Source organism: Cinclus cinclus, chromosome 6 (genome assembly GCF_963662255.1).
Source record: "Cinclus cinclus chromosome 6, bCinCin1.1, whole genome shotgun sequence".
Taxonomy (NCBI): domain Eukaryota; kingdom Metazoa; phylum Chordata; class Aves; order Passeriformes; family Cinclidae; genus Cinclus; species Cinclus cinclus.
The window spans coordinates 15,650,607-15,671,387 of NC_085051.1; the positions used below are offsets into that span (position 1 = coordinate 15,650,607).

Consider the following 20,781-nt stretch of genomic DNA (forward strand, 5'->3'; position numbering starts at 1 on the left):
CGGGACCCCATGACTTGGGCAGGTGCACTCTTTGCCAAGTTAAAAACTGGCTGGATGGCCAGGCACAGAGAGTGGTGGGAAATGGTGTTAAATCCAGCTGGTAGCCAGCCCCAAGTGTTCCCCAGGGCTCGGTGCTGGTCCCAGTCCGGTTCAATCTCTCTGCCAGTTTTCTGGAGGAGGGATCCTCAGGCTGCAGACACAGCAGGCTGGGTGGCAGTGCTGAGCTGCTGAGGGCAGGAAGGCTCTGCAGAGGGATCTGGACAGGCCGGATCGATGGCTGAGCCCACGGGGTGAGGGTCAGCCAGGCCCAGTGCCAGGGCTGCCCCTGGGTCACAACAACCCCAGACACGGCCACGGGCTGGGAACCTGCTCGGCACAACAGGACCTGGGGGTGCTGGGGACAGCAGCTGGACATGAGCCAGCAGTGCACGGGGGGCCAGCAAGGCCAAGGGTGTCCTGGCCTGGATCAGCAGTGGTGTGGCCAGCAGGAGCAGGGCAGGGATAGTCCCTCTGTTCTCAGCACTGCTGAGGCCACACCTCAATTCCTGTGTCCAGTTCTGTGCCCCTCAATGCAAGAAAGTCATTGTGGGGCTGGAGCAAGTCCAGGGAAGGGCTACAGAGCTGGGGAAGCATCCAGAAGACATCCTGTGAGGAGCAGTGGAGGAAGATGGCGATATTTACCCCAGAACAAAAGGAGGCTCAGGCAGGACTTTATCACTCTCTACAACTGCCTGAAAGGAGAGCGTAACTAGCTGAGGGTTGGCCTCTTCTCCCAGGTACCAAATGACGAGGAGAGAGGACATGGCCTCAAACTGTGCCAGGAGAGGTTTAGGTTGGACATGAGGAAGAAATTCTTCACTGAAAGCATGGTTAAGCATTGGAATGGGAAGTGGTGGAGTCACTGTGCTAGGGCTGTTTAAGAAATAGCTGGACATGGCACTTGGTGCTACAGTTTAGTTGGCATGGTGATAATTGGTCCAAGCTTGGGCTTAATGATCTTGGAGGTCTTTTCCAGCCTTAAGAATTCCATGACCTCAATAAGTGAAAAAGATCCAAAAAATATTTCCTCCCCTAAAAATAAACAGAAGTATGACAGAAGCAGAAGTGACATCATCTTATACTTGTGCCAGTTATGGCCTAGGTGCTGAAATGACAAACCCACTAAAAATATCTATGAAAAAGTGATGTCACACTACATTTATATTTTTGGAAAACTAATGCAAAGAGGGTTTTTCATTGTGTATCAAGACATCCAACATTGTTATTGTCAGTTAAACAGTTTGCAATTCTGATTACACCACCTCCATGAGGCTCCATGCAACAAAACCTGACTTCTTATTGATCAAAAAGAACTTACTGATTAATTTGTTGTCTCACAGGTTCTTTTAAAAAGCATTTACTATTTTTACCAAGATTTTTCAATATTATGCTGAAGATGGCATGTTTCAGATCAGTAAGGCTTTTTACTGCCCCCCTTTTTCTGTCTGTTTCAAAGATACTGATTAATCTAAGTTATTACATATCAGACATTTTAATTGTGAATGTTTTTAAGCTCATGTCTGCCTTACATCTGCATTCCCGTTTAATATATAAATATTACCACTGTGTATAAAGCACTGAAAAACACATCACAGAGAAGAATAGCCTGTGTTGTATATATACGGCAGACAAACAAAATTCCATGGAAAAACACACACTGTAAACATCAATGCCTTCCCATTGAGGACAGCTGCTGTAACACAATCCAGGGTGCCTGCTGCCAGGATTTTCCACATGAGTGCATCTTCTTTTAACCGCTGCTCAAACACTGGCTGAAAGAGGAGCTGCTAGACTGAACATGTGTCTGTGCTCGGACGACAAACACACAGCACAGCACTGGAATGCAGAGCAAACCTCGGGATTTGGGTGGGAAACGAGCTACCCTCTGCCTACCTTGGGGCTGAGTCCACAAACACTTCAGCTCTGGCTTCCACAAATGCATTTTGTACTTCCCACTGAGAAATAAGTGAGTGTGTTTGTGAGCATGCACGCAAGGCACAGAGGTTTTAAGTAGAAGTTATCAATAAACGAACCACAATTTATGGCAGCAATGCAAAATATACATCTCATGTTGCAGCCAAGTAGAAAGGAAGGACAAACCTACCAGACGCACTTTTTCTAGATTAAATAAAATAGATATTGGCAGAAAATGTCAAAGATTCTAAAATGCTGGGGGGAGGAGGTCATCATAGGTCACTGCAGAAATTTTTTTCATAATATCAACAAAATGCAAACCAACTCATAGATTAGATAGAAAGCAGAATCAGGTTTCCCTGCACAAAAGGCACCTGTGCTGCCAAAAGTACAAGAGCAATTAAGGAGCACAAATCAGCTTAAAAGCAGAGAGGAATAAATGGTGTAGAAAAAGGGAAGTGCTCACTTGAATTAATGAGTTTGTAAATTAACATACACGTTTATCCATACACACACTCATGATGTCAGGGTGAAGTGTCCTCACTGGACACAGACCTGGGTTCTGACTGACCCTGGGCTCGGACATCCTCCAGTTTAGCCCAGCTCAAAGGGCCAAGCTGTGGCTTTTCCCTTGACTTCTGCTGCATACTTCCTGCTACACCACTGCAGAAATGGAAGCCTTTTGCCTGAATTTCCCAGGCAACAAAACAACCACTATTGATTCTTGGCATATTTGTTATGAGACAAGCTCACAAACATTATAGATTTAAAATTATAGATATGTATCAGCCAAAGCAGACAGAATATTATAGTAGAAGTTGTTTTAATTGGCGAAATAATAAAGCTTTTCTGCTAGTTGACAACACTCCAGGATATCAGAACTGTCCTCCCTCTCTGAAGCCATCAACCAATCTGGTGTTCTCTCTTTGAGTGATGAAAGTAAACAAAGACATGGGTTGTGTGTGTGTGTGAGAGAGAGAGAGAGAGAAAGATTACATACAGATCAAGAGAAAGGACTGCAGAAAAAGTTTGAAGGATTGAAGCTTCAAGGATTTATGGGAACACCTTCAAAATTTTAAGTCTTCTAGCTTTACAGAAGAGCTTAAAGCTATGTGTAGCCAAAGGGCTATGAAAACAAATGGTTAAAAAGAGATGCTGATACTTCCTTAAGTCTTGTGATTCAGCAGGGCCTACCTCACTAATTTATGACCTTTTCGAGGCTGGCAATGCTATGATTACTCAACCTGGCTCATAGTTGGCAGACATAGTCCAAACAAGAGAATTGGAGAATCTCAGTTTTAATCCCTGATCATTTACAGGGATTCAGCTGGATCTGATTCAGCAACACATGCAGGCACATGCTGTATGTTAAACAAAACGTTACCTCCACTGAAGCTATTAACACTCAGAAAGCACTCAAAGTGCATGCTTAACCAATTACCTAAATTGGGGGCTACATGTTCAGAAGACAGCTACTCCCAAAAGTGGTGTATTCTTCCTTTGGCTTAATTGCCCACTCAGCTGAGAGTGTCTGCTGTTTTGTGGGAAGCATGGGATGGTCAAGACCAGAATTATTTTCCAATAAAATGCATGAGACAACATTCAGTTGAAGCAATAAAGAGAATTATCAGTGCAGCTACAAGGGCAGAAGAAGCAGAAAGCAGCTTTCTGAAACCTTAAAAAAACCGTTTTGGCTCCACCATACTTTATCTCAGAAAATGCTTCCCAAAAACTTTCAATTGTAGCATATTTTTAGGTTACTAACAAACCCTGTTAAGTCCAGTGGCTCCAATCTTTGCATGATTTAGTTCTGCAGTCTCTCATATACAACCAAGTTTGGGGATTATTTATTTTAAAGAAACCCAAAACAAACCATGAAAACAAACTGTTAAAAATCTTAACAGAAGCCAGAAGGTACCCTACATTTTTCTTAAGACAGGTAAAGAAACACATGAGCTGTGAGATCCATTTTAGGAGTCTTGATGAAATTTCATTTAAAGAACAAAACTAAATGAAATAATGATGTTGAAACATGAAATATCTGTATACAGGAAATGGAAAAAGGGATATAACATAGAATAGAATAAGCATAAGATGTGAAGTCACCAGTTCCAAATATATGAATTGATGAGCACCCCTTGCAATACTAAAAATCTCCAGCTTTCATTTACATTAGAATTGCCAGGTAAACACCAGTACTTTCAAACACAGAATCAGATAAAATTGGACATTAAAAAACCCTCAGTTTCTGGATCTCTTAGAACATCACCTAAGAAAATGGAAGAGCCTCAAACAGAAAAGTAGCAAGAAGCAAACGTGTATGGAACTATATTCATTCTTCTGCGAAGCCACACCATTTAGACACCAAATTCCTTTTGAATTTCACAGAAAAATGTGAACCCATGCCCACAAAGTTAAAGGGATCATGCCATACTTTGCTGGGAGGAAGACCACTGAAGTCTGCATCCCTGTAAATGAATATACACAATATAAGCCAGAGATGAGAAGGTAGCTGGCAGGGGGAAGGCTCAGCAGGAGGACACCGAGGGTCAGACGTGGCTATGCACAATCAGACATTTAATGAATTTCTGCAGACAGCTGCTTACATAACTGTCAAGCTGTCCTACCAGCCCTTCAAAAGCACTGAGGCATTTCCCCTCCTTTAAGGAGGGGGAAAAGCCCCACTCTGAAAGGTAAGAAAAGCTAAAGTCATAGGCTGCAATAGTCGCAATTACTTATAATAGCTTATGACTAATGGATTAAGCTTTAATTATTACACTGATGCCATTTGTCTACTATTGGACGTGCAGAGAAACCAGTTCTAACTTGTCAGATTCGACAGACTCATGTTTTCTAATGTTTCAAGAGTTTGCCCTTGCCTTTTGCCAACAGTATATTTCCCCAATTGAAGGAAGTTATTTTATACTATTTTAAACAAAGGTTGAAGAAATTTGCCGTAGGAACAAACTTCCTGAATTTCATTATCCAGAGCTTTAAAATGACTGGCAAGCTTCACTTTTGAGTCATATAAGTTAATTGATGACACCATAATCAGGAGGAGTAATGCTAGTCTAATCAGGTACTCTTTCTTCCTGGTAAATACAATCCAGGATACCCTGAGGGATTCTGCTAAGCACAGATGTAGAGAAAAGCACACAGAAAAAGAGGACAGGAACACATTTTTCAAGATGTCTTTTCCCCTTATTCAACTGTCGAAGAGAACAAACGTATTGTCCAATGGGGATTATAAATGAGCCTGTGCCCAAAGTTAAAACTGAACTTCAGAAAATACACATGCTACCACTTTGAATTTAATCCTTCAGACTTTGACAACTTTTGTCCTATAACAAAGATTTACAAGAGAAAAAGGTAATGTAAATTATTTTTAAAAATACAAGACAGATAATGAAATTATATACTTTGTTTTTCTGGGGAAAAGAAGGGACAAAAAGGACAAAGGAATACAGCTCCTGATTTATCCATGGATTTGCCAAGTCTCATGACAAGATGATGAAATATTCTTTGACTATTTACATCTGAAGGAAAATGTAGTTTAACAACCTTATAGGAGAGTTCCTAAGAATGTATCAACTGCCTTTAATAAACCAAGACTAATTAGCACACTCTGCAGCTTACCTCCATGTCCATAAGGCAGCAGCACTTCCCCCCTCTCATAAATGCATCGAAAAAGATGCCACACCTTAGAGGAACAAGTACTGGAGAAGAGGCAATGAAAGATTCCTACAAAATTGTTAAAAGATGCAATTTCAAGAAAAAAAAAAGTTCAGGCTTCATGTACACTGCACTTGTTTTGTCCTTTAATGGACATAAGTAAAACCCACTGACTGCTGTCAGAAAAATTAATTACTTTGCCCAATACTCTAAGCCTTACATTGTCGAAGAACTGCTGCAGTACCTTTCTCCCCATCTGTCCCAAACAGAGCTGCTGGATCTACATTTCCCCTCTATAACCTGGAGTAGAACATACAAAATTGCACATCGGAAGCAGACAGATAGGTGCTGAAAGAGCAAACGTCTAGCTCAAGGTTAGTGCAATCTCACTACTTTGGGCATGAGAGAAAAATATTCATTCCCTGAATTCAAACATCCATCAAACTGTCGCACTAAATCAATCTGAACCTACCTGTCAAGAAGAACAGAAAAATTATCAGGAAGACAGGGGTTGTCTCCAGGTGTCAGTCATTCAATGGCTGTAAAGATACTGGCTTACTACAAGAAGTGCAAACAAGGCTCAGAAAACAGCCTGTCACAGCCATCTCCCTCACAATGTCATTGTTCACGTGGAGTATACCTGTATCTTTATTTACATAGGAATTCACTTATTTGAACTGCCGTATCTGCTGAAACTATTATTCAGTCCCCAGTAATATACATAGAAAAATGTTGTGGGCCATGATAAAGAAAATTTTAAAAATGCAACTTCTCAAGTATCATAATTTTCCAAGGAAAAAGACAGTTTCTACAATAACAACCTCAAGAGAAACATGCTAGGAGATAGCAACATAAACTTCAGGATTATCATCCCTCTGAGTCACTTACACCCTATTTATATCCAGTTGAGGACTCAGTGGTTCCAGCACCATTTATAACATGTTGTCTCCTCTTTCCAGTGCTTTTCCTTTTTCCTTTAATAGTTTCCAGAAACCAGGGAGATTCTGACATGCTAAAGTGACAGCATACTATAGGTAGCCTTGTTCAGCAGTGAAATACTAAAGGTCTATCAGCTTTTAAATATGTGTTCTCTCTTCTTAACTTCTTTTCCACCCTACATTCTCTTCTGACATCTATTTTCACCATGGACCTGTGTTTGAAACTTGCGTGCAAAGCTGTGCTCAAGACCTATGCTGCAAGACTTATACATGATGTGTCATGACAGATTAAAAACAAAATCACCTTACTTTAAGACTATAGTTCTGGAACACAGTGCGCATGCAACATCAACTGCAAGACAAATCAAACAGTTTCAAAATCATACTGGGAATAGCTGGATCATTCAAACACAAAGAAGAATGACTGAAGGAAAATACTACCACTCACCTGGCCAACTTTAAGTTCTAATGCTTCCCTATATACCCTGATCACAGTAACTGTACTGAATCTTCAGTAATTGTATTGAACACCACCCAACTGGTATTTAGGAATGCAAGGAGCAGCCTCAGAAGGATGGAAATAAGGCTTCCTGAGCACTGTCCTATCTCCTGTCCAAAAGAGATTTGGAGAAATGTCCTACTCAATCCTTCTCAAAGATCAACAACTTTTAAACCAAGTACGCTTTCCAACTAAAATCCTTTGTATCCGGAGTTTTTAAAAGATATATTATGTTTAGATTTCCTCTCATTTCACAGTCCTGAGGTGATATTAACACTTGAGTCTGTAGGTGACAAGTGTGGAAAGTACTGCAGTCATCTCATCTAACACTTACATTATCATACATATACACATATATATGTATTTTTAACCTTTAAGACTAAAACAATTTATCATACACACTCAGGGTGTTTTTACTCTTCAAAATAAAGATTACAAATAAATCTTTCCTAAAATTCTAGCACTCTACTTGGAGCATCAGTGAAACCTTTTGTAATGTAAGACTGCACTCATGCCACCCTACAATGCTAATTTAGTCCCCCAGTTGCCTATTAACCCATGGCTGAGTAACTCCAAAGTCGGGAAAATTTCATGTATAACATGACTGCCCCCTTGTGCCAAACTAGATTAGAAGTGTGACTTCTCACATCTCTAACTTATTTCCCGTGTCTTAATATGAAAAAAAAACCACTAAAACAAGTAATTAAGCTAGTCTTTAAAGTATGAAACTGGAGCTGTACAGCTCTTGAAACTATGAAAAAACAAAATGTAAGGTAGGGATGATAGAAAGCAATTTGGAAAACAGCACTGCACAATTCCAAAGTGATAGGATCTTAAATCACTGTCAGGTTTATCAACAACGTAAGGAAAAAAGAAAGAAATAAAGAAAACAGCTTTTTCCATCTCAAAGGCTGTTTTCTTTATGCAGTCTCTTGGTACACAGAATGACTTGGGTTGAAGGGATTTTAAAAGTCAACTAGTTCCAAACCCCTTGCCATGGGCAGGGACACTTTTCACTGAATTGGGTTGCTCAGAGCTCCATCGAACCTGGCCTTGATCACTTCCAGGGATGAGACATCCACAGCTTCTCTGGGCAACCTGTTCCAGTGCCTCATCCCCCTCACAGTAAAGAATTCTTTCCTAACATCTGATATAAACCTGTCCTCTTCCATATGGAAACCTTTCCCCTGTGTCTTGTCACTACATATCTTTGTAAATAGTCCCTCTCCATCTGTCCTATAGGGTCCTTTCAGGTCCTGGAAGGCTGCAATTAGATCACCTCAAAGCCTTTTCTTTCCAGGGTGAATAATCCAAATTCTCCCAGCCTTTCCTCACAGGAGAGGTGCTCCATCCCTCTCATCACCTTGGTGGCCCTGTTCAGTTATGAAATGAATACAATGAAGTCAAATAACAAGACTGTGGGCTGAGCTCGCTGGGTCAGACACCCAGTGGGATTCACTGGCAGCTCTGAACACAGAAGCCTGGGTTCAACATGTGGAACAAACTCTATTACCAAGGGAAAATTCCCAAAGGACCTTAATGGTCCAAATGGGCACACAGACATATACAGCACAAACATTCACTTTTCAAATTATTTGTATGGAGACCTAGGAGCTAAGAAATGGCAGAATTGATTTCCTGGGGGTTACCGCTTCTGAACATACAACCACATAGTTCCTAGAGGAGAACCAAGGTGTCTAGAATACAGCATCACAAATTTAATACCAGAAAAAAGAAGCAGCCATCAAGCCAACTGTAATGATTTGAGTCTGAAACACACCAATTTGCCAACATAATTAAAGGCATCACATTTCAAACACAGACACATCCAGTGGTATCACCAAGATCAGCTGACTTTCCTCCCATATCCTCAGCTCATTTCCTCCTTCTGTCACTGCTGATATGGCTATTCCTGTTCACCGAAGCTTACATCCTTCAATTACTCTTTCCTTCTCTCTCATTCTCCTACAACCCATCTGCTTTTCTACAGCATCCCCAGACCTGTCCCCTTCCTCTCCTACCCTCCCCAAACCCAGTTCATTCCAGCCTTTCAGTGAGCTGACCAAAGGAAGCACAGATGGGATAAGGGTAAGCCAGGAACCAAGGTACAGCTTTCTCACTCATTGTGTTTTCCTACTGCCCAAACTCTCTCCTCTTTTATCAGTCTCTGTACTAGACCTGTCACTACTGCCATGTGCACTTTGAATGTTTTCTCCATCAAAGTGTAACTCTGTAGAGCTATTGATCTCCTTGCTCCACGGCATGCTTTATATGTTCTGCAGTCTACACAAATGCCTTGCCTAATCAGGTAGTACCTGGTCTTGAAACTTGCAATTCAGATGTGAATATTCTCAGATTTCTGACTCTTGGCTTGTTTTTATCCTTCCTCCCTTCCTCTCTTTTTTTTTTTTTTGTTATCTTTGTATCTTTCTGATACAGGGACACTTTGCTTGCGTTAAAAAAAAAAAGTTATTAACAAATGAGAGACTCCTGCCATTCAAAAAATTTTGAATACATTCTTCTCTCATTTTTTCTGCAAACTATACTGGCTACAGCTCCACTAGGTAGGATTTATATTGAACTGTTTTTGTGACAAGTTCATACCTTTAAACTGTGCTTCCCTCAGAAAATGAGTTCCTAGTTGTAGCATGTCTCAGATGCGCTATTGGTGGAAATACTGCAAGGTCTAGTGTATACATTATTTGTCAGTTCATAACTCACAGCAAAAGTCTGAAAGCTTTCAAGCTTTCAGACAAAAAGACAGAAACAATTAAGAGCTCTAATAATCTGATCCTGCTGTTTGCAGTCATTTAAAATTATTCATGTGTTTCAATATGGAAGTGATTTAACATAATTTAGCAAACCTGAAACCTACATTAAGATGTAATAATGATGAATGGATGAGACCCAGCACACACACTTAGAGAAAACCTCAGAGTCCTGCAGAGTACAGGAAGTACCCCAGAAAACCTGGCAGGTGCCCCAATGTGGGTGGTCCTAAAAAAAAAAAAAAAAAAAAAAAGAAAAAGAAAACACCCACGCAAAAAAAACCCCAAAAACTAACCAGCCCCAACTCCCCCCCAAAATTCAAAATTAGCATCTGAAATTTTTACATAGGCAGAGCTGGGTTAGGTTTCTAAAATAAAAAGCAGATGGACTGAGAACACTTTATAAATTCACTGAAGAATAAATACTATGCTTGCATCCCCCCATTATTTATTATCCCAGCACCCAATTTAGGACTCAAACACAGCTATTTCTGATCTACTACCTTCTGGTTCATGGCACAGGCTCCTTATACACAACCACAGTGCAAATCCTCTAGGACAAAGCACAGTGCAAATCTTTACCTTTCCTTCCAAATAAAGACATTTCTCACAAAGCCTAAAAATTTTTAAGTTCTAAGTAATTAAAAATCAAGAATAATGAGTGGCATGTCAACTTTTTAGTGTATTTATCACAGTTAGAACACAGAAGAAGTTTTGTAACATCTGTTTAATTAGGCACCTGACTTCCCGTTCCTGCTGCATTACCCATTCATTTTATAGGATGGGAAATGACAAGAGCCATTATATGTTGCCCAGTTTTAAAAATAGCAAAGAGTATAGGGTGGGAAGAGAAAATAAATACTTTGTCTTTTACACTGTAGTGAGGAATGTTGTGATAATTTGGGGTTCTATCATCAAGTAAAAATGAGGAACTATTTTAAAAATATAAATATATACATATATATATAACCTATATATGTAATAAAATCATATCCTTTAAAAATAAAGTTGTTGGTTCACTGTTTGCTTTTATTTAAAGTAAAATAAATTAAATTACATACATACTGGTAGTATATTTTCAGCAGCCCTGGTATGACTTTGGAATCTATGAGCTGTTCTCAAGTTATAGACAGTGCCTAAATAGGCACTGATTAGGAGAAAAAAATACATACAAGGGCTCAACTGTTTTTTCAATTAGAAGCTGCACTACATGAGAAAAAATCAAGTCATGAGGATAATGAGTTTCACTGCCTACACGATAAAATTTTCAACAAAGTGAACTTACTCTCAGACACAGACAAATAATTAATTTCAAGTAATGCAAGATTCAGATTTCTGTTCACTGCCCTTCCTATTTGTTCTGTAATGACCACAAAACATTTGTGGTGTCACCTAGTGTTTTCCAATCAAACACCGTCTGGATTATGGAATTGGCCTCCTTGAAAGTGCCATCCCTCAAAAAAACACTGCACCTACAAAATGCATCCTCACAACCTCTGGTTAACCAAGACTCATGCAATGAATGTTACATTTCTGCTGCGCTCTGCTCACTTCACCAGCTCTCTGCAGGATGTTGTGTCATGCTGAACATTCTCTGCCTCTGTTCTCAAGGCTGCAATTTTTAGGGGCCCAAAATTCCTGGAAGATGAAGTCCCTGGGAGCCACACCACTCAGCGAGTCCCCTTTTCAGGAACAGTCACATTCCTGTATCAATGACACTTGGCTGCACAGGAGATGAGGCTTGGCTGTTAGGAAGGCCCTAATCAAAAGGACATGAGGACAGACAACCCCCACCAGCTACCACTTTCTGATCCATTTCCCTTTTGACATTATATTCTGAATTTTACACGGGAAGAAAAAAGGGAGAAAATGAACACAAACACATCAGTTTTCCTTGGGAAAGACAGACATAAATGAGTAACTGGATATAGCAATAACAAGCTTCTGTATTTATTTTTATCCCAAAAAGTACTCAGTAACCACAGAATTGAGTGGGATACAGGAACCTGAGAAAAAACACAGACCAAAACACAACCACATGCAATAGGTCAGTATTTAGCTTTAGTTTGACACTGACAACTAGTGTAAGATATTTAAGGTATTTTGTCTACAAGACAGTGAAAATACATTAGTTTTTCCCAGCTGAACTTCCTGCTGGAAGTAAAACAGAACATACAGTTCTACACATGTGGACAACAAAGTCCTCAAGACCCTGAGTGAAATCATGACTATATTCAGTCCTTGCAGTCACATAAAAACAAATTTCAATCAAGAGTTCCATGATTTCCTATGAGCTTTCTATCCTTGCAGTCACATAAAAACAAATTTCAATTAAGAGTTCCATGATCTCCTATGAGCTTTCTATCCAGAGCAAGTGCCAAGGCCATGCATGCTGTACTTCACACATCCAGCATCCAGGATGATGCAGAGAGTTCCCCACTTTACAGCTCTACTATTGATTTGGCAAATATTTAAACCAAAACCTTCCACTGCAGTAAGCTTTGCTATATCATTAGGGTGTTAATCACACTTGGCCATGTTTTTAACTTTGGAAAAAAATAATCAGTAGCTACCAGAAAGAGCAGCTGCAGAAGAAAGTGTATAATGTGTCAATGTTCTAAGTTAATTTCCAGAGAAGTACAGCAAGAGGAAAATGATACATTTAGTCTGAACTGGGTACTGGTCATACTGGGACCAGCATTTGTTCATGAAAAAAACCCACAACAACTTCTTGGTAGAATACTGTGAATGAAGTTAATAAGAAGAATGTATTGACAACATATTCAAGCAATTTTCAGGTCACCTTTACCAACAGATGGTACATAATGCAATTTCCTGTACAATTACAGTATGATGCAGGTAAACTAACCCATTTACACCTCTTGGAATTGTTTCCCTGTGCATTAACACTTTACAGAAAGTTATTTTCCTTTAGCATGGCTATTCTGGTGCACTATTCAGCAATATTTAAACCAGCTGTTGGTGTCCACTTTTCCAACCAAGTGTACTTTATGACAAAAGATGCTCTAACAAGATCTTATTAAAATTAGTGATCCAAGTATTAAAACACAAAGGTCACGTGCACTATTGGTTTTAAATGCCATAATGTTCCATGCCTGGATTTGATAGCTGAGCCTGGAACTAGATGATTAGGTCAAAAACACATTAGATTAACTATTTCCTTGCTGGTTTCCAACTCTGCCTCAAGCACAGACTCGGATACCCATAACTACACTCACATCTGCAACCATCTTTTCACTAAAGAATTTTTTTTTTAATAGACACTAAAATTTTGACCAGTATCAGAATAAAAAAATTGCTAAAAAATGCTAATTTGCTAGTTTGTATTTGCACATGGAATAAATCTCAGTGGTCAACTTTGTCTCTTGGCTGGCACCAGCCTCGACCTTGACAGGCATTCCTACAACTTCATACTGATACCAGATTTTCCTGCTGGAAAGCTGTAATGTTGGATCCAGTACACTTGCTACACAGATTTAGCAGTCTATGCAGCATCTGTGGGCATAATGTTACCCATAAATTTCGGAGCATTCCAATCTAAATGCTACTTACAAGTACTAAATTTCACAACTTCATAATTTTTTACTGCATTGGTAAAAAACTATTACTTTTTGCATCATTAACAAAATGCTAAACATATCCTTTTTATTGGATAAAAGTGCACACACTATAAATTGTTCAAGTTTTTAACTTATTTTGGCATGTTCAACATATCTAAACAAAAAGTAAAGCCATTCTCCATCCTTGTAACAGAAAAATTTGATTCCTGTCTTGAATTTTCATTCTGGAATTAAGACAATGATAAAAAATTTAACCTTTTTAATAATCAATAAAAGTGGGATATTTTTATTGTCCTCCCCATACACTAAAAATTAAAAGAAAAATAAAGATTTTGCACTTATCATTCTGCATGATGCACAAAGTAAACAATGATAAAAAGTTAGTAAGTGGGGAGTTGCTTGTTTTTTTTACAGCACAGGAGCCTTGTACTTCTGAGTCACTAAGCAGCTGGAGTCTGGTTTAATTACTCAACATCAATCAAGATGTAAACCAGCACTTGGAGACCAAGGAATGCAACATTCATCTGCAACACAAAAGAAATAGCTAAGCTATCTTCACTTCTGCCTAGACAGTTTGTACACTAGAAAAAGTCAACACATTACTTTTATACCATGTCAGTAACATAAAATAGCCAAACAGTAATTCTGCACTTCACTTGAATGCATCAGTGACAATTTGTGGTAAAGGAGAAAAGACCATGAGGGTCTTATTTCATACAGGTTTGCAACCTCTAACACAGAAGGTATTTGTTTGACTTTTGGCAAATAGCAGCACCAGTGTATGACAGCACAGCACTCCCATTTCCAAAAAAAAAAAAAAAAAAAAAAAAAAAAAAAAAGAAAGTTAACATATTAAAAAAAGAGGAGAGGCAAAATTGAAAACTTTAGGTTTCTGCCTGAATTTTTTTCATCTTGTTAATTCTTTGATACAAGACTTTTATGTGATTATGCTCATATTAAGAACACAGCACAGTAATGCTGCAGCTTGACAGAGCGCTACAGCCTTTTATGGGATCAAAGGGAATCTGATTATCCCTTCTGGTCTTCAGAGCTATAGACATAAACCGCACACTCTATCTAATCTATGACAAAAGCAACCACCCACCACAGTACACAAGAACTTCTCCCTAAAGATAAAAGAGGCAAGTAACCACATGGGACAGATGTTCACCACACCACTGACTGCGCTGTCAGAAGCTGCTCAAGGGTGCAGTGTCAAGGGTGAAATAAGACACCATGAAAACAGCACAAGTCTTCAGCATATCTCAGGTTAATCCACATATAAAAATAAATACTATAAATAACTGTCTGTATTGTGAAGACACAGTCAATCAACTTTAGTCAGCTCTGCTGTGGACATTGGATGAAGGACACAGGAATAGTTTGTACTGAACACTGAGATCCCCCCTATTCAATATCATACAAACACAGAGCAGGCCCCAGCTCAAAGGGCTGCCAGGTAAGGCATAGGAATAGCCAAGTAAATATATCCAGATGCAACAGCACCTGCTAATGTCACATTTGTCTCAGCACTGCAGGAGCTACGGTACTTTCCAGATGCAGGGAAGAGTTTATGGGGATTTTTAATCCGGGCAGCTGCACACAGAAGTCCACCATGTCCAGACTATTAGCTCATGGCTACAGTGAGTGCACCATGGCTGTTTTGGCAGTGCCACTAGCTAGTATCAATATTCATAAGCCAGAAATAAAGTTCTTATAAACCATGATGAACATAGTAAAATATCCATCTGCCTTTCAACATTTAAGAGAGAAGTTTGCTGATGTTCTGCTCTGCTACAGCCACCCAGCTCCAGAGCTGTATACAAGCTCTGCAGCCCCCTACATCTGGGGCTAACAGCAAACTAATAATTTCTCACATCAGAGATTTTTTTGAGTTCTCTCTGATGACCATACTGCACTGATCACTGCTAAAAATGGTTAGCCATTTTTAGGACTGGACTACTACAGCTCTTTTGCTCTCCCATACAAGCAGCAACAAGAAATCAGAATGTGCTGATGACACTGAAATCATTAGAGTGGTTTGATTTACAATGATTCTGGAGTCTTTGGCTGAAAAAGGAACTTTCCTGACTTCTAGATAAACCAGATTTAGGGGCAATTCATATCCTCAAATGTCTTCCAGAAGCCAAATAGATAAAACAATTAGATTCCTGATATATCCAGAGTTCTAGGGTCAATTTCTATGGTCAAGTTTACTGTAATTTTTTAACAAGAAATACAGGATATAATAACGCTATTCCATACCAAACAAAGGGCAACAGTCCCCCCCTTTTCAGTAAACTATTAAATCAGCAGATTGTAAGCAGATTTCCTAAGGGAGCTTGACAACACACTGAAACATGCAGAATGAAAAAGGATGCTGCCCAGTGTCCATCAAGCACTGAAGCCTTTCCTGTTGCAAGTCAAGTAAATGACTGGAATAATGGCATGTGACAGTAACCAGAGATGGGTGAACATTAAGCTCTGGTCTTAACTCAAAGATGTTCTTCCATAGCTGCTACCACTGCTGTTCTTCTAATGTGCCCTGTCATTAATGATAAAATGGACCCCGTGGAAGTAATGGTTTAAATGCTGTTCACAACATTTCAGAGGGAATTCTTGTGACAGCAGAAGTCAACTCTTCCATCTGGCCCATTTGAGAGTGAAACTGAAATATATGCTCAGACTTCAGAAGGTCATTTTGGTATAGAAGAAGAAGAAGAAGATAAAAGCAGGAATCTTTTACAATACGACTAGCAAATCAAAGCAAATAGGGTTTCTACTCACTGATAATCCGAAAGAAAAGAGAGATTTATAAGACAAATACTGCACTGTTTGTTCTAGGCAATGTGGCTGTATCTCTCACCAACAACTTATATACTGGTAATAAAAACACAGAACACTTCATAAAAATAAAAAAGAAAAGAGAAAGAAAACATTACTTTCAACAAAAGACCGTGGTAACTGCAGCACCATGGACACTGCACTCAGTGTTTACCAGCACCTTTAACCTCAAATATTTCAAAACAATCAAAAGAATCCATTTCAATCATTCAGAAACATCTATCTGTTATCATGTCCTCTCAGTGTGGAAATTATTAAAAAGCCCCGAATCTGTTTGCTTAATTCTTACATCTATTACACTGTTTAACAAAGAAGGGTTTACTTTTAAAATGTCTCAACGCACAATGCTTTCAGGATGGAAATACACTTAATAAGAAAAATAAAATGCTTTTTGTTTTTAATGTAAAGCTTTCCTTCAAGTGAAAGCCCACTGTATAAAATCTAAGATCACATCAGTGTGTCAACTGCAGGAAAAAATTATTCTCAATGTAAATAGAAAAACCCAACACTTAACTAATTAAACGCATTTTAACCACTCCAGTTACGAGGTACATGAAACATCTGGGAAAGAGTCATTAAAACATCAAGAACTGTTGTTATTTTGATACAGACAATAACAGGATCACAAATATGCCATGTTAGCTAATGCTTACAGCCAGAAATACATGCAGTCAGCTGGAACCACCCTAATGCTGAAATTAAGCAATTACACAAACACAGGGCAAGAGCCTCTTGGTATCAGAGGCTCAGCTACAAGTAGCATCGATTTCCCACTGCTTTAAAATGCAAATAAAACTAAAGAGCCAACACAGTGAAACAGAATAGGAGACAATCTGGGAACACATTGGGAGAAATAAACCAGTGAGAAGTCTAGAGGAGAAGGGTGGTATTGCTGCAGTTCAGTGTTCTATTTCACTTTTACAACACAACAGACCGCAGCAAGCATTAAACTGAAGGGCCAAGTTTTATCACAAACAACATGCCATGTACTGCATTTTTTAAACTGTCACAGACAATTTTATAGGTTGTCCTATTTGAACATCAGGCCTCAATGTCCTTTAATTATTATTTTAGTTTCCTCAAAGGTGTACTGATAGTGGTTAACTGATAATCTTTCTTGATGAAAGATTTCCTATGAGCAATTCCACAGAAGTAGGGCTACATTAAATATAACATTTATTTCAAAACAGGTTTAAAATACAGACTGACATATGTCCTGCAAACCCCCCACCACCCCCCTTGCCCTGCATTTTTATTACTGGACACAGAACCAGTCCTATTAAATTCAGTGAGAATATGCATCTACATTTACCAAAAGAGTACAATTTTTGCATAAACACGCAGGGCTCTGAAATTTAATTTAAAGGGGACTTTAGGCCTAGAAGCCTTAAGCCCCTTACCACAAGGGTTGAGAGTTGGTATTTACTTTCCAGGACAAGTGAGGGAAAAAAAACTCAGCCTGGTGGGTTTTTAAACCACAAGGATGCCAAGTGTTTGCTTTCAGTACCACAGTAGGTGCCCCACTCTTCTGACATATCTGTCACAAGGGAGTATTTTTCATACTGTCAGCCAAAAGGCACTTTCCAGCTGCATGTCTCAAATTAACTATGTAAAATTTACTCATGTATTCATGACTTTCAAAAATTAATGTTCATTCTGGACTCACCCTTCTGTGATTAAGGGGTAAGTTAATGCACATGTTGCAATAAATATCTAATTGGCCAGGATAGTTCCATGAATCCCAAATCCATGCATCCTCAGATCAAGTGTTTTACATTATGCTTCCAATTCTGAAATGTCTTTGTGTTTCTGTTTCTCTGGTAGAATATGTATTGCTTTTAAGACCTGAAACTAGATATATGCACACATAATTTGACTTGCCTATACTATCGCTGGTGCTCTAATTTTGTTAAGAACTTGGGACTGCATTAAAAAACACAAGATTTTCACTAACTTTTTTACTAACCCTCATATCTGGTGCTGATCTGTTTAAGACCTTTTAATTAACTGCATACAAAGTAAATGCACCTCCAGGCAAACAGTTCTCAGGATCTACATTTGGGCACCCATGATTCAAAGAGACATATTTAAATTAATATTTTATCCAGTTTTACATTTTACCCAATTCATTCAGTTTTGATCTAAAACAGAAGTCTTAAAAGAATTCTATTTCCTCCCTAACAGAGACTCAATTCAAATGTGTGGGGGACACATTTTGTACTGTCCCACCATTCATGACTTAGAGCAATCCAGGGAAATTGCAACAAAGGTTACAACCAAAATTAGGGGAGTAAAAGGCAAGTTACTGAAAGACAGTAGTGTTAATTTGCTGAGGTTGTTCATCTGAAACACACTACCTGTATTCTAAGGTCACCCACAAATAGTTAATAAAAAAGAAATTTCACCTGCTATACAAATTGGACTTAAAGACGATAGAGTGCTTTGTGAAATGCATCAATAAGAAATAACTAATTCCCTGAATCAGAAAGGATAATTGGAAATTCCTAGCACCCAAGTTTATTAAAAAAAAAAAAAAAAAAAAACAAAAAACCCTGCACTATTGATAGAAATTAAACTTTTTAAAAAGCAAAGAGAAAACATCTAGATCTGGTTTTGTTGCTCCATTGTTCTTGTCTAAGACTTGAGGAAATTTATTACTTCCTCCTCCTGCCTGTACTACTAAGAAATCTTCCAGAATACAAGTCTCCTAAATCCTCTGCCTACTAACAGATATACATCTAGGTGAATCAGATGAAAATGCAAATACCTCTGTTTGGGGAAGACTGCACCCAAGCATTTTCTTTTTCTTTAGTAAGTGCTCTTACAAAATGCCTCTAAAAAGTATTTTTGTGCTTCTCTGCTAATAATAGTGTACAGGAAGAAGGCCTGGAAGTTGGCAGCAGGTTTTTGCACCTCAGAAATACAAGTATGCCAAGAATTTTCATCTGTGGCTTCACTGCAGAAATCCTCAGATTTCTGGGGGGGGGAAGGGGAACTGTTTCATTCCTCTGCTATAGGATATACTGCAACACATCTCTACTGTGGCAGACAATAATCATTTTTTCAGGATTTTGTATTAGGTGACAGAAGATTTATTTTTAAAGGCATTAAAAGAAAAATCTGCTGCAACTCTTTTTTTTTTTTTTTAATATTCTGAGAACCTGAAGATACCATTTTAGCATAAAAAACAAGTGAAAAATATTCTTCCAAAAGGGAAAATACCAAAATCCACCCCCTACAGGCCTATTTCAGATCTTTTTTTTTTAATATACAACAAAGCGATAATGATGATCCGAGCTTTTCTTGCAATATAGAACATAATTTGACCATTAGAGAAAGTGCTGAGACTTGTATTTCATAAAAGTGGTATTCAAAATTTGCACTTTACAGCAATTCCACCGGAAAATGGTGGAGGGAATAAGACAACCTTCACCTGGCAAGTACTCCCACATATTGTCTCCACGTAAAAATCTTGAGGCTACCAGCTGCCCAGAGTTAAAAACTTTAGCTAAAAACTAAAGCCTTGTGTCAGAACCAAGTGAACTTGTCTAGGTCAGCATGAAGATTTACTGGCACTCACAACAGGATACGTCACGGTGAAGTGTTTGACGCAAATATCAGAGATGTTTGAGCTCTACCAGCTCCTCCCACCTCAAGTGCCTTCTCTTGTCTGGGTCAAGCAAGGCACAGCTCAGCAGCCTGGACTTACTGTGAGATGTGAGTTATTGGGGTCAGCAGTGTCTCGCCCTCCAGGTCAAGCTCATCGGCAAAGCTGCTGGTCCTGATGAAGGCTCCTGTGTTCACATCTAGGAACGCCGGGCTCTTTTTCACTGCGCAGAAAACATGCAGATGACAGTTCAAGCAACAGCACTTGACTGCTGCTCATTTGGACCTAACTCTGAAATACTGTGCGTTTTAAAAGAGTATCGGAAACAAAAGTTGCTACCAAAATTGCACGTACCACAGAGCTCACAAAAAGCAAAATTTTAACTCTTCCTCTGCCCAAATCATTTGAACTTCTGGTGAAGATTACTATTATTTTACTCCCTTTTTTTTTTTTTTGCTTTTGTTCATTCTCCTGATACACTAGAACATTCACAATCTGTATATATCTACGGAGGGCTTCATGCATGATTAAGAGACAATTTGCTGGTTCCCTCTCACACTAAGGCACGAGGCCACCTCATCTTTGGGCTCAGAATTAGGACAGGTGGCAAGATCTCCAGTTCATCCCAGATGAGATTCTTACTGGGAAGGCTGATTCATAAAACTTCAGATGCTGAAAGTTTTACTGGTAGAGTTACTTGCAGATCATCACTTTCACAGATCCAAGAAATCAGGGAGAGTGTTACAGTTTTCATTTTTAAACTCAGGCTCTGAAATTCTGTCAGATACTAACATTAAGAACATCAAGTGCTTTTTCCAACATGGCCCCAACATTTGTTAGAGAAGCCACAATATTTGCATATAAATAAAACCACTGGTGTGGGTTACATGACCGTAAAGGAATTTATAGAAAATAAAAC

General features: G+C 38.9%; 1 protein-coding gene across 1 annotated transcript in view; it reads right to left on the minus strand.

Moving 5' to 3' along the window:
• The window catches only part of KCNQ1 (potassium voltage-gated channel subfamily Q member 1), a 327,765-nt gene that overhangs the window by 207,245 nt on the left and 99,739 nt on the right, over positions 1 to 20,781 (minus strand). Inside the window, exon 13 of the mRNA XM_062494734.1 lies at positions 19,965 to 20,085. Coding sequence (XP_062350718.1) covers positions 19,965 to 20,085 — 121 coding nt within the window. The remainder of the gene's footprint in view (positions 1 to 19,964; positions 20,086 to 20,781) is intronic.